This window comes from Protomyctophum bolini (assembly GCF_963924005.1).
Source record: "Protomyctophum bolini genome assembly, chromosome: 24".
Classification (NCBI taxonomy): domain Eukaryota; kingdom Metazoa; phylum Chordata; class Actinopteri; order Myctophiformes; family Myctophidae; genus Protomyctophum; species Protomyctophum bolini.
This window is the reverse complement of record NC_137885.1, coordinates 23891063-23908928: the sequence shown is the minus strand read 5'-3', so window position 1 is coordinate 23908928 and position 17866 is coordinate 23891063. Positions and strand designations below refer to the sequence as shown.

The 17866-nt window shown below is 40.1% G+C and overlaps 1 protein-coding gene across 1 annotated transcript in view; it reads right to left on the bottom strand.

Moving 5' to 3' along the window:
• LOC308311825 (uncharacterized protein) overlaps window positions 1-17866 on the bottom strand; it is a gene marked incomplete at its 5' end in the record, with an annotated part of 106421 nt that overhangs the window by 28359 nt on the left and 60196 nt on the right. The window contains 3 exons of the mRNA XM_080758601.1: window positions 8201-8322; window positions 8721-8834; window positions 9587-9665. Coding sequence (XP_080614727.1) covers window positions 8201-8322; window positions 8721-8834; window positions 9587-9665 — 315 coding nt within the window. The remainder of the gene's footprint in view (window positions 1-8200; window positions 8323-8720; window positions 8835-9586; window positions 9666-17866) is intronic.

Genomic DNA, 17866 nt, shown 5'->3' with positions numbered 1-17866 from the left:
GTAACACTGATGGAGACTCACTGAGTACATTTACTCACATACTCTATGCTCTGTAACACTGATGGAGACTCACTGAGTACATTTACTCACATACTCTATGCTCAGTAACACTGATGGAGACTCACTGAGTACATTCACTCTATCTGAGTAAATGTACTCATTTACTCACATACTCTATCCTCTGTAACACTGATGGAAACTCACTGAGTAAATTTACTCACATACTCTATCCTCTGTAACACTGATGGAAACTCACTGAGTACATTCACTCTATCTGAGTAAATGTACTCATTTACTCACATACTCTATCCTCTGTAACATGCATTAACCGTTTAAGCACAATTTACTATACTTTGTTTCTTCCAAAACTGCAGATCTACAAGCTCACAATGTGCTGCAATGCACCATGCTATGATCTTGTGAATCTGCTATTTGTGAAAGATTTTGACAGAAAGTGAAATAGTACATAATGAGTACTGTAGGTATGTTTTTTATCAAGATACTGTTTTACAGGCATGTATCCTGTAGCAGAGTATTTCTACACGGTGGTTATACTTACTAGGTCATTGTGGATAAGAGTATAAACGTCTAATATTGTAACTTTTACTTTTACTCCAGTACAAATGTGAGTACTTCTTCCTCCACTGGTCCTGCTAGCATTACATTAAAGGGACATTTCACCCCCTTTTGTAACCAGATCTTATTGTAATGATGTTTGGGAGACTAGAAACACCGTCCTGGGGTTTCTATGTGGTAATAATGATGAGTTTTTAGATATGTTAGTATTTCATAATGTCCATGATGTCATGGACACTGAGCTCACTACCTTCCTGCACTACAATTCCCATAATGCTTTGGTGCACTGCTCCTCCTTGTGGATAGGGGGAGATGCTGTCTTACTGAGACAACATGTAGTCCAGGAAGGGAGTGAGCCCAGTGTCCATGACATCACGGACACTTTGAAATACTAAAATATCTAAAAACATTCTAAATATTTTATTAATTATTACCCACATAAAACCCCCCAGGAAAATGTTTCTTGTCTCCCAAACATAATTAAAATAAAGATATGGTTATATGGCAATAAAATAAGGTGAAGTGTCCCTTTAACTCATTTACCTCCAACACTGCCATCTAGTGGTTGAAAAGGAACTCACAGATCACCAGCCGTTCACTTCAACATTAGAGCGTCTTAATTTGAAAAGCGGTTTTAGCAGGAAATTGAGAGACAGGAAGTGAAAAACCGCTATGAAAGATGTCCCGCAAATGATTTTTAATTTAATACCAAACGAGTCACCCATTTACCAACACCCCCCTCCCCCTAAGTAACCTAAGTAAATTATGCTTAAACGGTTAAACCTAACCTTATTCCTAACCTTAACCTCAGTAAAACTATGTCTAAACCTAACCTTATTCCTAACCTTAACCCATTCTGAACGGGAACCCATTTTGGTGTTAGCATCATGTTATGCTTTAGCTTTTGAAAAATAGCAGATCATCTACTTGTAGGTCTGCTATTTTTGAAAAATCAAAGAACGACTGACATTTTTTTAATCTGATCTCCGGTCAGAATGGGTTAATCAGACCAGTGTGTGTCCAGTGGAAACCTCGTATGAATCTGATCTCAGGTCCCGTCTTTCCACAAAATAATAGAAAATGCTCGACAGTGGTCTCGATAAGAACCCGGCTCGATAAGTCTGATCGATAAGGTGATCGTTATCTATACAAATTAACGATATATATATATATATATGAGAGAGAGATAGAGAGAGATTTTTTTCATATCATGAGAACGATGGCTTCCATTTTCGTATTGCAACTTTCCAGGAATAGAAAGTCTGCCGTTTTTATTAGCTTGTATTCTCCATCGATGGTGTCACTGGTCGTGAAGACCAATTATATGAAGGTCATTTGAAAAGTGGTGAAGTGGTCCTTTAAAAAGCTACAATAAAATCGTTAAAATAAATGAATAGGAATGTTCCTTAAAGTGTCCCGGCACTAAGGTGACTTGTCAGAGATGTTTAATCCTCCTGAAAAGGAGTGGTTCCACGCGCTACGTCCAACCAGGGAAACTCCCCCCCTGTCAGGTGTAAAGGAGCAACTTGGACACTCAGGCATGAAGGAAGCATGAGTTCAAGTCCGTTGCTCTCCCCTTGTCCCCCATATATGGGGACTAGGTTGGTGGAGGGTGTGTAGAGCCCAGGATCACATTAGATGATTGACACAGGGGTGAAAAATGGGTTACAAAATCGTGGGATAAAAAATATATATATAAAAAAAAAGGATTTTAAAGATGAGATCATAAGTTTAAATGAATGGATTAATTGTTCTGCTTAATCAAAACTGCTTCGATAAACATTTTACAAGTACATGCAGTTGGTAATGGCTTTTAATCATTTAGATTATGAATGAAGTGAAGAATTTAAGTGAAGAATAACAGATTATAGACCTGTTACTTTTATGATGATAAGTATGTTGTTAAAGTTTAAATGTTTTGTAAGGCCCCATACACACATTCAGAACACATGTTCTGTGTCTTGCCACAATGCAATTCCAACGGGAGTCACATGGTTTGACCAAACATTTGTGTTTGATGGGCAGAACACAGCCTGTGTTGTGTTATTGTGTAAGGGTTATTGTCCACTGTGTTGTTATTGTGTAAGGGTTATTGTCCACTGTGTTGTGTTATTGTCTACTGTGTTGTGTTATTGTGTAAGGGTTATTGTCCACTGTGTTGTGTTATTGTGTAAGGGTTGATGGACAGAGAAGGTGGACCTGAGACCTATAGAAACCTGTAGAGGCAGCTCTATTGGGGGGGGGGGGGGGTCTAATTGAGGGGTAAAGGCCTATTCATAGTCTGGATTTTCGGTGATGAGGTGACCACCGCTCCGGTGATGAGGTGACCACCGCTTCGGTGGTGAGCTGACCGTTGAGCGGTGGTGAGTAAAACAGAGAAGGGCTGGAGCGGTGGCGGTGGTTTGCTCTTCACCGCGGCTCAGTGACGTCATGTTGTAGTTCGGTGGTCACCTCAGTGACGTCATGTTGTAGTTCGGTGTTCACCCCACCACCGTAAATCCAGACTATGTATGAGCCTTAAGAATAAGGAAATGTAGTCACATTTTGGTAGTCTGGCTAGGAGGACGTTTCTGGTGACCTGGTTGAATATGGCAAGATGTTCATCGTTAACTGAAATTGTTCTACTAGTTAGCATTTGTTTAGATAGGTTGATTAATGGGAATTCAAATGTAGCAGATAGGTTCATTTGTCCTTAAGTACACTTTTATTGTACTTTCTGTTTAATGAGATGATTTTTCTTTTCTGTTTAATATAATCAAACAATCAATCAATTATGCTAAATAATGTTAAGGGCAGTAAAAACTGTTAATTGGTAAATAACGAGAAGCAAAGTTGGTTTCTCTCCCTTCTTTTTTTGATTACTTTCTGTAAAACTTAACTCTTAAAAAAACTAAATCAATAAAAGGCGTGCAAATGTCCTCCAGGTTGTTCCTCACAGTTTCTTCTTATGAAAATATTGTTGTGAAATATTGTTCCTGGTGTTCTAAAATTATACATAATATAACTATTATAGTAATATTAATATTGTTCCCATGGTGTTCTTCAAATGGTAAATACAAATGGTAAATGGTGCATTTATATATAGCGCCATTATCCAAGGCGCTTTACATAGATTGTGCATCAATTCACACACCTTTACATAGACTGTGCGTTACATTCACCCATTCACTGGGGAGGTTTGGAGGCTGCGTATGAGCGGAAGCGAGCCAAGTACTCAGACCTGGCGGCAGAGTCCAGGGAGGCTGGCTGGAAAGCTGTTATCTGCCCTGTGGAAGTGGGGTGTAGGGGCTTCGTAGGTTCCTCAACCCGCCTACTCCGCGACATTGGATGCACAGGAGCGGGGCATCGGAAAGCCATGAAAGAGCTGGCAGAGGAGGCGGAGAAAGGCAGCTTCTGGCTGTGGCTAAGGAGGAAGCATAAGAGTTGGGGGACAAACACCTAGGGCATCAGCAGGGGGTGGCAGGGAGAGATCCCTACCACCGCTCCGCCACCATGAGACGTACTGGGGTTAAAGGAGCGAAACGTTGATGAATGGTGGTCCCCAGCTGATGACCCGTTTAGGCCCACAAAGGTGTTCAGTGAGGTGTCACAGCACACCTGTTCAAAAGGCACTGGAGGAGGTGCGTCAGGCAGCAATGCCCAGCAGGAATACCATCACCTGTATCTGATATGTCTGGGGGGAGCCCACAGGGATTACAATTTAGGAATTTAGCAGACGCTCTTAATCCAGAGCGATTTACATTAAGCAAGAATAAAAAGCAATGCAATACATCACATACATAAAAAGTATAGTTATCATGAAAGATGCGTAAGCTAAGAACCTAACAGTGGAATATCTATATAATGAAGCTATATATATATACTATACTATGCTATACATATACTATGAAGTGCTATGACTACATACAATGCAATTCTAGTGCTGTCTACGTAGCATGCTATAAATCTGTATCAAATGCTAATCTAAGTCTACAAAAAGTGCTATCTAAGGGATTGTGGTTTTTATCATGAACATTAGAACATTAGTCAAGACCTTATCTTCATATAAATAAGTTGAAAGTGGCGAAGTGGTCCTTTAAGGCAGTGATACTCAACCTCAGACCATTATGACTGGCCCACCAATGAAAATCTAAAAAAAAAGAAGAAAAAGAAAATCTGGAAAATGAAATAAAAATAAATAAATCTGAATGAAGTTATCTTTAATTACATTATTATAAGTAATACTATTAGAGTTGTACTATTACTCGAACGAAAATAAAAGCTTGGGGGGGGGGGGGGGGGATGCAATGCAAATGAAAGACATATACTGTGTATCCCTATTCCCTGACATAATTTTATAGCTAAACGGACAGATTATTTATTTGAATGATGAAACCCAGCTGCCATTAATAGTTGGAAATGGAAATGGAAATTGCGGAAATTGTAATTGCGGAAATTGCGGAAATGGTGGAAATGGAAATTGCGGAAATGGAAATTGCGGAAATGGTAATTGCGGAAATTGCGGAAATTGCGGAAATGGAAATTGCGGAAATTGCGGAATTGGAAATTGCGGAAATTGCGGAAATTGCTCTTCACTTATAGCTATCTATTTTCAGGTAGATTGTTTTATTTTACTCAGTCAGCTACTCATTTTTTTTCATGAAAAAGGTCATAGCTGGGTAATCTATTTTCAGGCAAATTGTGTTTATTGTATTTTATTTTACTCAGCCATAACAATTTATTTTCTGTTAACCAACTTGCTGGCTGGCAGGCAGGCAGACAGCTACTCATAGACAGGCAGACAGACAGACAGCTACTCATGGAGAATTGGACAGGCAGGAAGGCAGACAGCTACTCATAGACAGACAGACAGCTACTCATAGACAATTGGGCAGGCAGGAAGGCAGACAGCTATACTCATAGACAGGCAGACAGACAGCTACTCATGGACAATTAGGCAGGCAGGCAGACAGCTACTCATAGACAGGCAGACAGACAGCTACTCATGGACAATTAGGCAGGCAGGCAGACAGCTCGGAGAAATGACAGCCTTACGCGTTTCAGATTGAATAAATGCAGTAATACTACACAGTACATACTGCTGCAAATATGTTTGTTTTCTTTAACCAGGCAGAACAAATAATGTAATAAAATAATAAATAAATAAAATATATCTAGTTATTAGTTAATACAATAAATAATAGACGTGTTTTTTTCTTAAATAAATATAATTTAAAATGTATTAATGAATAGAACTACCGGTAGTTTGAACTTAATAGCCCTAGGGTTAGCCCTTAATAACCCTAGTTATAAGTTAATACAATAAATAATACTAGACTATGTTTATTTTCTTAAACCAGGCAGAACAAATGTAATAATATGAATTAATGGTTCTATTTTAATAGGACAATTAGTTATTAGTTATTTTTATTATTAATCAATAATCTAATCAAACTATCACCAATAATAATAAGCTCCGGAGAGCTATCTTTGCAGCCTGCCTTGTCGATAGACAATTTGGACCAAAGTGGATTTTTTTTTATTATTAACCACCGAGGCAGTCTGTTGCGTGTCCACCAACTGCAGTGTGTGCATGTGCCGGTCACAGGTGGGGGCTTGTTTCCAAAATCACCTGAATCACTGAATGCTCCCCCCTCGGTGAATTATCTCCCGACAATGACCACCTATAGGCATACATTTCCCTTTACAATAATAAAAATCATACATAATTCAGACAACCCAACAATGTCAAGAATGAGACAGGCAGACAGAGAGAAGCTTGTGAGATTTAATGAATCCACAATGGAGATGCACTATACAGCGGGACACTCGGAGCATAATGGTGTGTTTTGTACAGTTCTTATAGCTCCAACACGGTAATAATTCATTTCTATGACATTTCTATTACGCTATGTTCACGCGATGTTCTGTATCTCGACTAGTGTTGAGTTGAAGGACAATATAACTCTGGTATCGCATGTCGGTGGCTCTCAGTGTGGGGTCCTTGATGGTGGGGTTCCAAGGGGGTCCTCCACCAGAAAAACAAAACAAAACATTGGTAACTCTGAAAGTGTACAAATGTAATATCATGTGTACACTCGCAGAGTAATGGGGGAATTGGGGGTAGGGGAGGGGGGGGATTTGAGAATCGTGTCGATAAATAGAATGATACTATTCATCGGGGTGCATACTGTACTTAGTTTAGACTAGTCATTGGTTAGACATGGGTTAAGGTTAGGTTTAGGTGTGCTGCCCTGTGGGAGGTTAGGGTTAGGGTGAGGGTTTGAGATGGGTTGTAGTTGTAGGACTAATGACCAAAACCCTAACCCAATGACTATTCTAAACTAAGTACTGTCTAAACTAAGTACTGCACCCCTATCCATCACCTTAATGTTACGCCTGTTAGGGCAGATATTAGGAGAAGTGAAGATGAGTTGCTAACAAGAAACAAGTGATGTATATTGGAATACAATTCACATTAATATAGCTTAAATAACTGTTTTAGGTTGTCGATCTGTTCAAATGAGAGACAGGCATGTTATTACAGGATCCATTGGGCAGGCCGCAGGAGGGATTTTTAGTACAGACTCTAAAGATCTGGCCTGCTGATAAGCAGCTGTTGTCAGGACAAGCACCTACTGTCCTTCCTGTATAGGCTGTTGACCACTACCTTATAAGGGAACATATAGTGGACAGTGGGTGTTTGCATTCTCTCTTTGATGTTCTTGTATTTAAACCTTACTGTATGTCTGTCTGTGTGTTAGTTCCCCACAAGCCGTGAGGCTGGTTGGGTGCATCCCTGGAGCACCATGCTCCAGGTCTCTGTTGTTATTCTACACTCTACAATAAAATGGACTTCGAAACTTTCATCTGCGTGCACCGTCGTCAGTCTTCTCTCTTAAGTTGTTAGATAGGAAATATACTTCACAAGCAATCACTCTGGCTCATTTCTTGTAAAGATGAAAGAGTGTTGGACTTGATGACCGAGAGATGACTCCATACAGTGTTGGACTTGTTGTGCAAGTGAAACATTGACAGAATCAAGATGTGTAGTTTCTCTTCTGATCATCGGGATAGTTTCAGATCAAACAGAAGATTGAGCAGAGGCACGAAGCGGAGAGGTTTCTTTATGCTTCACGGATGTCTGTTGTCCCGCTGAGCTCTAGATGTGGTCGGCCGGCACGGTTTGCCACTGAAACACAGGACACCGTTGTTGTTATTAGTATTGGTATTATGCCACGTTTGCATGATTCATCATAACTAAGTAAAAACATAACTAAAATCAACCACAGATGGGACACATTGTGAGCTTGTAGATCTGCTATTTTCAACTGCTATTTATGAATTAGTTTGAAATGGGACATTCTGCATAGTGGGTACTTTCTACTGTTGGTACTTTTAAGTACACGTTGATGCCAATATATAATAATAATATATATAATATAATAATAATATGTTTGTGCTTTCACTAAAGTACGTTTTGAATTATGGACTTTTACTCGTAACGGAGTATAGTTCTACATTGCAGTATTGATGCTATTACTTAAATAAAACAAGCGAGTACTTTTCCCCACCACTGGCTAATCTCACTTACTTCCCTCCAGCTCATGATAATAGATTTTTAAATCAAGCTAATCTCACTTACTTCTTCACTCCAGCTCGAGCTCATGGTCATCATCTGGCCTGAGGACATCTCGGAGGTGGAGGAGCTCATGGTCACCACCCCGTCCGTGGTACTGGTTACGATCTCGGTCACAGTGAATGTCACTGGAATTCAACCAAATCACACAAAAACGTTACGTCGATGTGTTGTATACAGAATTTACAAAGTACAAAGAAAGTAACTCGATAACATGTGTCAGCCTTATCGGTCTTCGATCGTGAGTATTTAACCAAAGTATAAGTATAGCAAGTATCGCGTTACTTTTAACTCGAGTGCACATTAGACTGATCGACCTCAACTTTCACTTCAGTAGTCGAGTAATATTCGAGCATCTATACTTTGGCTCAAAGTACTGCACTTTAGAAGTACTGCACTTTAGAAGCCGACTGTGCCAGTCGGTGTCACTCACTAGACATGATGTATATGTGTAGCATGAAGACTTATTATGATTATCATTAGTGTTATGATTATTATGATTACTAGTAGTAGTGTTATGACTCACCAGCCATGCTGTCCATGCGTATCATGAACATAATCCAGTCCACCAGGGAGATGTAGGAGTCAGCCTGCAGGATTTTGAACTGCATCATCACAATGTTCTCGTCCAGCTCGATGCCTGGAGGGGGGGGGGGGGGGGGGCAGTAAAACATTTGACTCTTATGTCTGGAGGGGAGTCGAAGCAAGCGGTGAAACATTTAACTCAATGCCTGGTGGGCTAAAGCGAGCAGTAAAACATTTAAACTCCAATGTCTGGTGGGCTGAGGCAGTTGTTTTCAACCCTGTCTACACATCAAGGTCCATTATTTATTCGACGTTTGAGCGAGATTTAGCCCCTCAGAGTGAAGAATATTTTGTTGTCGTAGGACAAGATATTGTGCACAATTCCATGTATTCCTTGTATTGCTGTCGGTACCATTAGGAGAGATAACAGGCAAACGCTGATGAAAACAACAATTCTTCTAATTGTGTAGACTTCTTGTAAATTAAGTAATGGAGATGCTTAACAATAATTTAACTCTTGACAGCATAACATGAAACCAAATAAATCCGTAAGGGTCCATTTGTTTTAACCCATTTGGGGCGGGAACCCCTTTAGGCGTTTTAAACATTACAGTATGTTATAATTTAGCTATTGAAAAATAGCAGATCTACAAGCTCATAGCGCGGCACCGAGTGGCGCGCTACGAGCTTGTAGGTCTGCTATTTTTTTTTTAATCGTAAAAATGTGCCACAAATCTTTGAATATATATTCTTTCAAAGTGAATGTTTTTAAATCGGGTCTAAATGGGTTTTGACCCTAGATCTATAAGGTTCCATTTGGTTACCAACTCTCCATCATTTAGCTTGGGGGACCACCATGTTCCTCACCTGCGATCTTGAGCGCATTCACCACCTCTTCGTAGGTAATAGCTCCAGACTTTGAGACGTTTGATTCATAGAAGATTCTCTGGAAGCGATCAGAAACAATAGAAGATTAATGCGATTTTTAGAAACTTTGCAAATGCATAAGCAATGCATGCAATAAGGACTGTGGCTATCAAACTCGTGTGTCCTATAGTGAGGTTATGCATCCATTTTGTTGCGTTATTAATATCAAAGCATTACACGGCAAACTTGCGCCAGAGAGTGAAGAACTGCATGAAGGTCACTTTAAGGATAGGCACTAATAAGCTTTAAGCTTCTGCCTATGCCTTTTCGATCACCTAAAAAAAGTAAACTGTTTTTGTGTAATGTCTCCCTCTGATAGATCGAAATAAACTATTCATTCATTCCTTAAAATCAAGCTTTGTTGTTAAACTGCAATGTGCCGTAATCACCACAAGATGGAATCAAAGCCATGCCTATATTGTAAATTTAGCTGTAAAATGAGGGGAAATCATTTTCTCTGTAGTTTGTTATTATTATTATTATTATTATTATATTATTATTATTATTAGTAGTAGTAGAGGTAGTAGTAGTGGTGATTGTGGTGGTGTAGGACTAAAATATGTTCTTATTGGAAAACACACTTTGTTGTTATATAGCATGCCTTAATTAATATAATGACATTTAGATATGATGACGTAAATTACACAACGTGAAGGATGAAACGCGGATGAAACGTGAACATAATAAATGTGCCTACATTTAAATCATTTACGTCAAGTCGTCCACCAAAACACATGCCTACAACTCCCAGAGTTCAACATCATCGTCGACCTCACGTCCTGATGCTGTGATTGACCCATTTTGACACCTGTTTGACTTGGCGAGCATGTCGCAAATGTGAAGATGAAAACCGAAATGCACTGTTTATAATTTATAAAATGCAAATTTGAAGAACATCTGCTTTGAACTATACTTCATAACCATTTTACCAGTAGTCTGGTATATTATGTATAGCCTACAGTAGCAGCTACTATAAAGTTAGACCTATTCTTTTTTTTTTCAATGCTCACGTGAAACGAGCTCTCACAAATCAACCACTATAGGCCTATAACCAACCCTGCAGCTATCATCAAAGTAAAAGACACCAATTCTCTCCATGTTTGGTGAGTAACATGTCTTGTGAAATTGTGTATTGTACATTTTTGTTAGCCCTGAAACATGACTGCCATGATGATTATCATGACAGTCATGACGTAACTGCACCCTGTTTTTTGCGCTTGCTACATTTACAATCAAAACGTATATATAAACATTCGGAATTATAATATAAAGTACTCACAATTTGTCCCACGGGTGTTAGTTAGTGGCTGCTCCAGCAATTAGAATTGCTGCATCCCGCGTTGTTTAATAAAAAGCATTTTTATCCGAGCACCCCGGTTTTTTTAAACGGGGTTCGTTTGGGAAATCCACAGTTGCACACCGGGAGCGCACTCGCCTATTAGTCTGTATTGGCAGGGCGGTCAGCGTACCTATATCAAACACACCGAGTGCCACCCTCCTCCCGACCGATAGGGGCGCGTAGTTGAAAGCCAATGACAAAGTAACAGCTCGGATAAAATGCTTTTTATTAAACAACGTGGGATGCAGCAGTAACAACTTTCAACATCACATTTTATGCGACCTGTGACTAGTAGTTTGTGTTAAAGTAACACAAAAAAAACGTGGTGTTGTATTGACTATCGAAGTCAAACATTCTAGTATCATGAACCCTTCTTTGACATTATGGTTTTATGCAAATCCATGTTATTCCTGCAGTAGTATACTACATGTCTGGAAATAAAACACTGCACTGCTGACCTGCGCTTTGCTCAATGTTCTCCCTGAAATAAACACTAGTAATAAGGGAAGATTAGCAACATGTCTAAGGCCAATCTGTTGGTCTATTCACACAAATTATATTAAACTGAATGAAATGGTTTTACATGACTTACCCCAAGATTTGCTTAGTGATGTAGTGTTCTCTGTAATATATATGTGGAACTTATGACTAATTAATAGCAGTGTGATGATGGTGTAAGTAGCCAGAGACTGCAGCTATAGTACTTGATGTGTGAATCACTGCATTGCCACATTGTCTTTTGAGATTATATGGAATCTCCCACAGGGAAAATTCATGTATGGGTGGTAATGAAAGAAGTCAATTTGCAGCACGTGTCCACCAGGGGGAGACAAGCGAACATCACATAATTACACCCAATTTAAACACTCCCTCTCTCTGCTTAATTTATATTGCCATGATAGCTTTTAAAGCCATTTACATTATAATAAAACAATAGTTTATGTGTATAATGTAATAATTTCAGTGTGTGCTCATTGACTTTTCTGTGTCCTGTAGACATGCTGTATTGCATTTGAGTGGAGGTTTGTGTATGAGCACATTGAAATGGACAAAACCACCTACAAGCACTCAAATTAAGGCTAGAATTGAAACGCAGTTTACAGTCACACCATCAAAGATATTGCCAATACAGTAGAAGGGGCGGCCTATATTTCATCTGCATATTGTTATAAACAAAATCATAGTATAATATCATGCCAAGTTGACTTGGAGTTGACAAAACACAAGCACTGTCTGGTGTGCAAAATATATCTTATAGAATAAAGCTTAGTGTTCAGTGAATACCTCTTTTCCCTCAGTTACTTAAAATCAGAAAGCTTCTAAAGGGATACAATGGAGGCTGCAGTGTTTTCAAATGTGCATTCCTAATTAACACCACGAACGCCCCCCGGGGTATTTAGGACCATTACATCACAGCCCCCAGCGATTCACAGCAACGGAGCACAGTTAGCGACGCACCATGCGCTATCCCGGATGTAGCTGAAGTAGCTAACATCCGGATGTAGCGGAAGTAGCTAACATCCGGATGTAGCTGAAGTAGCTAACATCCGGGGCCACATTGCATGTCAGGCAGAAAACTCATACCATGTTATTATTTTCCTTTGGCACACAAAAGTAGCAAAATAGCCAATCTATAAGGTCAAAAAGCAATGCGTTTTGAGCTTGTATAGTACATTTTTGTTTAATTTCAAATACCTTTAGTTATACTTATGTTAACTTCCCATTCTGGGTGGGAACCCCTTTTGTGTTTTAAGCATTATTTAAAACTTAAATACAGAGTGCCGCGCTACGAGCTTGTAGGTCGTTGCTTTTTTTGAAAAATCGTGAAAATGTGGCGCAAACCTTGGAATATTCTTTCAGAGTGAACGTTTTTAACTCTAATCTTTGCTTCTGGGGGTGCCCCTGGAAAAACATATTTTGAGTTGCGGTCAATTACATATAATTCTTGGAGTCCTTGACATGAAATATTGAGTGATACTGTATAGGCCTATAGAAACATAGGTATTTCAGAAAACTGTCGGGTCATTTTTTTTAATTTCGACATCAGGTCTAAATGGGTTAATGCCTGCTTTTCTTTTTGTTGCTATTTCTGAATTGGAATGCTGGAAAGCACACGCAGACCTACAGTATACAGGCTGAACTTATCCATTCACAGCTTCAGCCATACATCATACTGTAGTTCGAAAATGTATTCTAAATCCTGACAGTTTTCTGAAAAACCTATATGTTTCTATATCAGTGGTTCTAAAAATGTCAAGAAGCCCCAGAACTATATACTGTATGTATTTGGCCGCCGACCCCATCTCAAAATATGTTGTTCCAGGGACCTCCAGAAGCAAATATGAGTTAAAAGCGTTCACTGGGACAGAATATATATTCAAAGATTTGTACACATTTTTCAAAAATAGCAGATCTACAGCTATTTTTCAATAGCTAAAGTATAACATAATGCTTAAAACACCAAAAGGGGTTCCCATCCTAAATGGTTTAAAATGCTACCTAACTTACTGCATACTTAATAAGTTATGGACATTAGGGTCATAATCAATAAATTACATTACATTTTCAGTGGGACTTCCCAAATCAGTCAGTGCTTTAACTTGCATTAACTCATTCGGCACCGAAATCACCTTTTTGACGCCTGTTTTCCAACGGCCCGGACGCCCAGAGATCGCCTTTGGAACGCCTATTTTAAAATCACCTGATTACGATGATCAATTGTGTCCTGTGTGCGCTCATAACACTCCGGTAGTGGTCTGGTGGAAAAACAAATCACACCCGTGTGAAGTAAGTGGCGTGGGGGTCCCCGGGGGGGTCCCCGGAACTTCCAGACCCGCAGGAACGCGTGCTTTTTCCACCACGGGTTGAGCAAAACTTGTAAGCCTCGTTTTCCGTGCAATCTTTAGTAGGCAAATGAGTAGTAGTTTACAAACGCATAGTGCATGTACGGCGTTCAGCTATGGTTCAGCTTGCCCCAGAACAGGGCGATCGAGGGGGCGGAGATCAGAGACAGGAGGGCTCCTTATGATGAGACGTTGCTGGAAACTATGGGGACGCAGATCTTAGAACGCAAATATTCTTCTGCTTAGAGTAAACCAAATAACAGCTTGATTTGCGGCTCATTTCTCAAAATGATATGATCCTAGCTTACAAAAAAGTATGTTTTGGGTGGATTAAATAACAATCGCAGGGTTTTTACATCCCGACTCTCAGTTTCCGGCCAAAGCGGTCTAAGCCCTCCAACAGGTGGCAGTGTCAAGCCCTTGCATGTTGATTTGGGGGGGGGGGGGGGAAGGAAGGTTTTATAATAGAAAAAAAATTGAAACAAAAAGTTTGATATATCTATATCTATAATGTGATAGTAACCAGAAAATACATGTTCAGGTGGATTGTCAATTTCAGCCAATCTGAGCGTGCCCAATTATCCGCTTCAATTTGATAGTGTTCCAGTTCCAAATGTATCTGCTCATTTCTTTGTATCATCACTTCCAATATCACTTTTTTTACTCCTGTATCCTGTTTGACTTATATCTCCTGATTCGATCAAATTTAGTATCGTGAACTGAAAATGCATTTTCTGTTTACAACGAGACCCCGGTAGAAATGATTGCGATCAGAAAAACACACAAAACACAAAATAAGAAAAAAAGAAGAGAAAGAAAAAACACTTCCTCCACCTTAATTTAACTCTGAGGGTTAGAAATGGCTTAATTAATTTGTATTTTCCACGAGCCATTTGCAGTTTGGAATTACATTTTGACAGTATTTCTGCTAATTTCAGTAGATAATATGAGCATGTTGTCTCAAATGTACTGTTGTGACACTAGCGTGTTAGCAGATGTGCCTCTCCACTTCGTCTCTCTCGTTCTGCTTTCTCTCCCCATCATCCATCCTCTTACCTGCCGACTGTCTTTTGTGTGTTAGGAGTGCGTGGCGGTGTGTTTACGGATGTGTGTTAGGAGTGCGTGGCGGTGTGTTTACGGATGTGTGTTAGGAGTGCGTGGCGGTGTGTTTACGGATGTGTGTTTACAGACGTGTGCGCGCGAGTTTGTTGTGCACACACGGGAACCGAGTGACTGTGAGCTGAACCAGGATAAACTGTTACAGATGAACACATTTTCCCCACAGCCATTAACTCTCTCTCTCTCTCTCTCACCAGCCCCCCCCCCCCCAACACACACACACACCTATCTCCGATCCGTAATTGCAGTGTAGCTGCTGTTATGGAGAGCTAGCTACTAGTTAAGGACAGTTCACTCTCGTCTCATCTGCATGTTTGTTTGAATTATGCATGGGATTTGTAAATGAAAGACAATTCTTTTGTTTTTAATTACACCCCCCCGTCTTGGCGTTAGTCCTAACTTAACGGCCATTCCAAAGCTGTGTCCCTCTGGCCTTTCAGCGCCAGCCTAACTTCAGCCAGTTTCTTCAAACAGCTGTGTTTAAAAATGAATAAATAAACTAACTTTTATTCCCCCCCCCCCCCCCCCACAGTGAATGTTGGCGTTTGGATGAAGCCATTCCCCAGCTTGATAACATGTATTTAGGCCGTCATTTATCCCCGTACTCACAATTCATCAGCAAAAGTGGCTTAAAAGGTGAAATATGAAAACGTTTTAAAAAGCAAGAGTCACGTTTGCGATTATATACGTTTGTTTGTTTGTTCATTTATTGCATTCACATTAATACTAATTAGCAGAGCTCTTCAAGAAAAAAATCATGTTCCCTTTCCAGAATGTGTGCCAGTGGCTTTCTCTTAAACACACAGGAAATGAATCATTGCGTTATTTGGGGTGTGAATTGAAGGTCTGTTTGTTGACCCAGTGGGTGTTTGTTTTCCTTTCCTTCCATCCCTCTCTCTCTCTCTCTCTCTCTCTCTCTCTCTCTCTCTCTCTCCGGACTTGACCCATAATCAGAGCATAAATGTTCATGTTTTGTCAGATAGAGAACAAAGGCGAGAGGGCGAGGCCATTGTGTTTCGTTGTCATGCGTGCTCTATGTGTGTCTCTGCATGGTATGTCCCCGTGGGGATCCGTTGGACACTCGGGGGATGCATGTGAAGGTCTGCAGGGAATAAGGTTTGAGGAAAAAGGGTTGCGTGTGTGTGTGTGTGTGTGTGTGTGTGTGTGTGTGTGTGTGTGTGTGTGTGTGTGTGTGTGTGTGTGTGTGTGTGTGTGTGTGTGTGTGTGTGTGTGTGTGTGTGTGTGTGTCATCTACCTACACACACACACACACACACGCACGCGCGAGAACCGTTTGCCTCCTGTTTATAATGGCTAGATGTATATCTACCTCAGACTCCTGTATAAGGGTCCGTGCCACTGGGAGCTCGACATCTTGTCCTTGCCTCCCATCTGCATCACGTCCTCTGCGTGGACAAGGAGGACTACAGGCTACACACACGCACAGGCGCACGCACGGGCAGTCGGGCACACGCAAACACACACACACACACACACACACACACACACAGGCAAGTTTACACGTGTGCATGTACACAAAGGCTGACTCCTACAGTAGTATCTTGTCAGTAGTCTACAGATCACTGTTTCTCAACCAGTGGTCCTCTGCTACACGGTACACACACACACACACACACACGTGTGAGGGTAAAAGCATGAACCATGAAGCCAGGCATGAATGACAGACGGAGAAAAAAGAAGGACTGTGGGGTGGGGTTGAGAGAGGAACATTGAAGACAGACGTCAGCTTTTCCCCATTATGTTCATTCATTCAACAAACAATTCCTCACTTTGTTGTGTTGCGGCGAATGACGTATGACCCGTAATCAGCGGCCATTCAATGGCCATTCAGTGCATGGCACGTTCTCTTTCAATAACAGTCAGACACACAAATGGATAACCGGCACTCCAACCTGTGGGCCCACACGTGAGAATCTTTGCAAGTGGGGTCCCAGATTTTATTTATTGACTAAATGCATTTAAATAAAACTCGTGTAACAAAGAAAATCGTATTGTATATTTTTCTTTAAAATCTTGAAAAATGAGTTGTCATTGTCATACTGATACAATTAATGATCTAAGGAGAGAATACCAGGCACTCACGGACATGTCATTTGGTTTAATTAAGGCACTTTTTATTCTCTTTATAATCCGCACAGTATATATTGTAACTGCCGGGATACTGGTTATTCGAACTTCAATCATTTCCTAAGTTGAAGTTAATTTGTTATTTACTTTTCTTACTTTGTTCATCTTATTTTGAAGCTTCCTGTATTTCGGTTCACTTTTACTTTGAAACTTCCTGTTACCGCACCACACTTAGCTGAGGCTGCTAGCTTCACACACACTGAGTCAGTGACAGAGAGGAAGAGACACACCCCAGCATTTGTTTGTGACTTTGTTACACTGCACAGCAAGGTATTTATATGCATCGTGCACTTTTGTACTCAAAGTAAGGTTGCCAGTAACTTGCAGTTGAACAGTTGATTGAATGATTGATTTGAAGTTGTTTATATTGTTCTACAGCGCCTGTCGCACTACGTTGTGACTGTTTGGTTTGGTGTACCTGTGACTGTTTGATGATGTGCCCTGATCAACTGGTTCATGCAGCCCTTTAGCGCCCTTGATAAGCAGACTAAAGCGGAGTGAGGTACATGATTGTTTGTTTTGGTTTAGACTAGAGTCTCATTCATAATTTGTTTGGTACTTAATTAATTGTATCTGTTTATGGTATGTTTTGGTGTATGATATTTGGTTACTGTGCATTTTTCCTTTGGTATTTTATTGGTCATGTATTGAAGTGGACTGATTTATTTCATCACTGTATTATAATTGCTATGAATTAACCATTTTATTGGTGGTTGTAATATTGATTATACTTTTATTGTTGAGTGAAAGCTATGAAATTGTTTTATATGA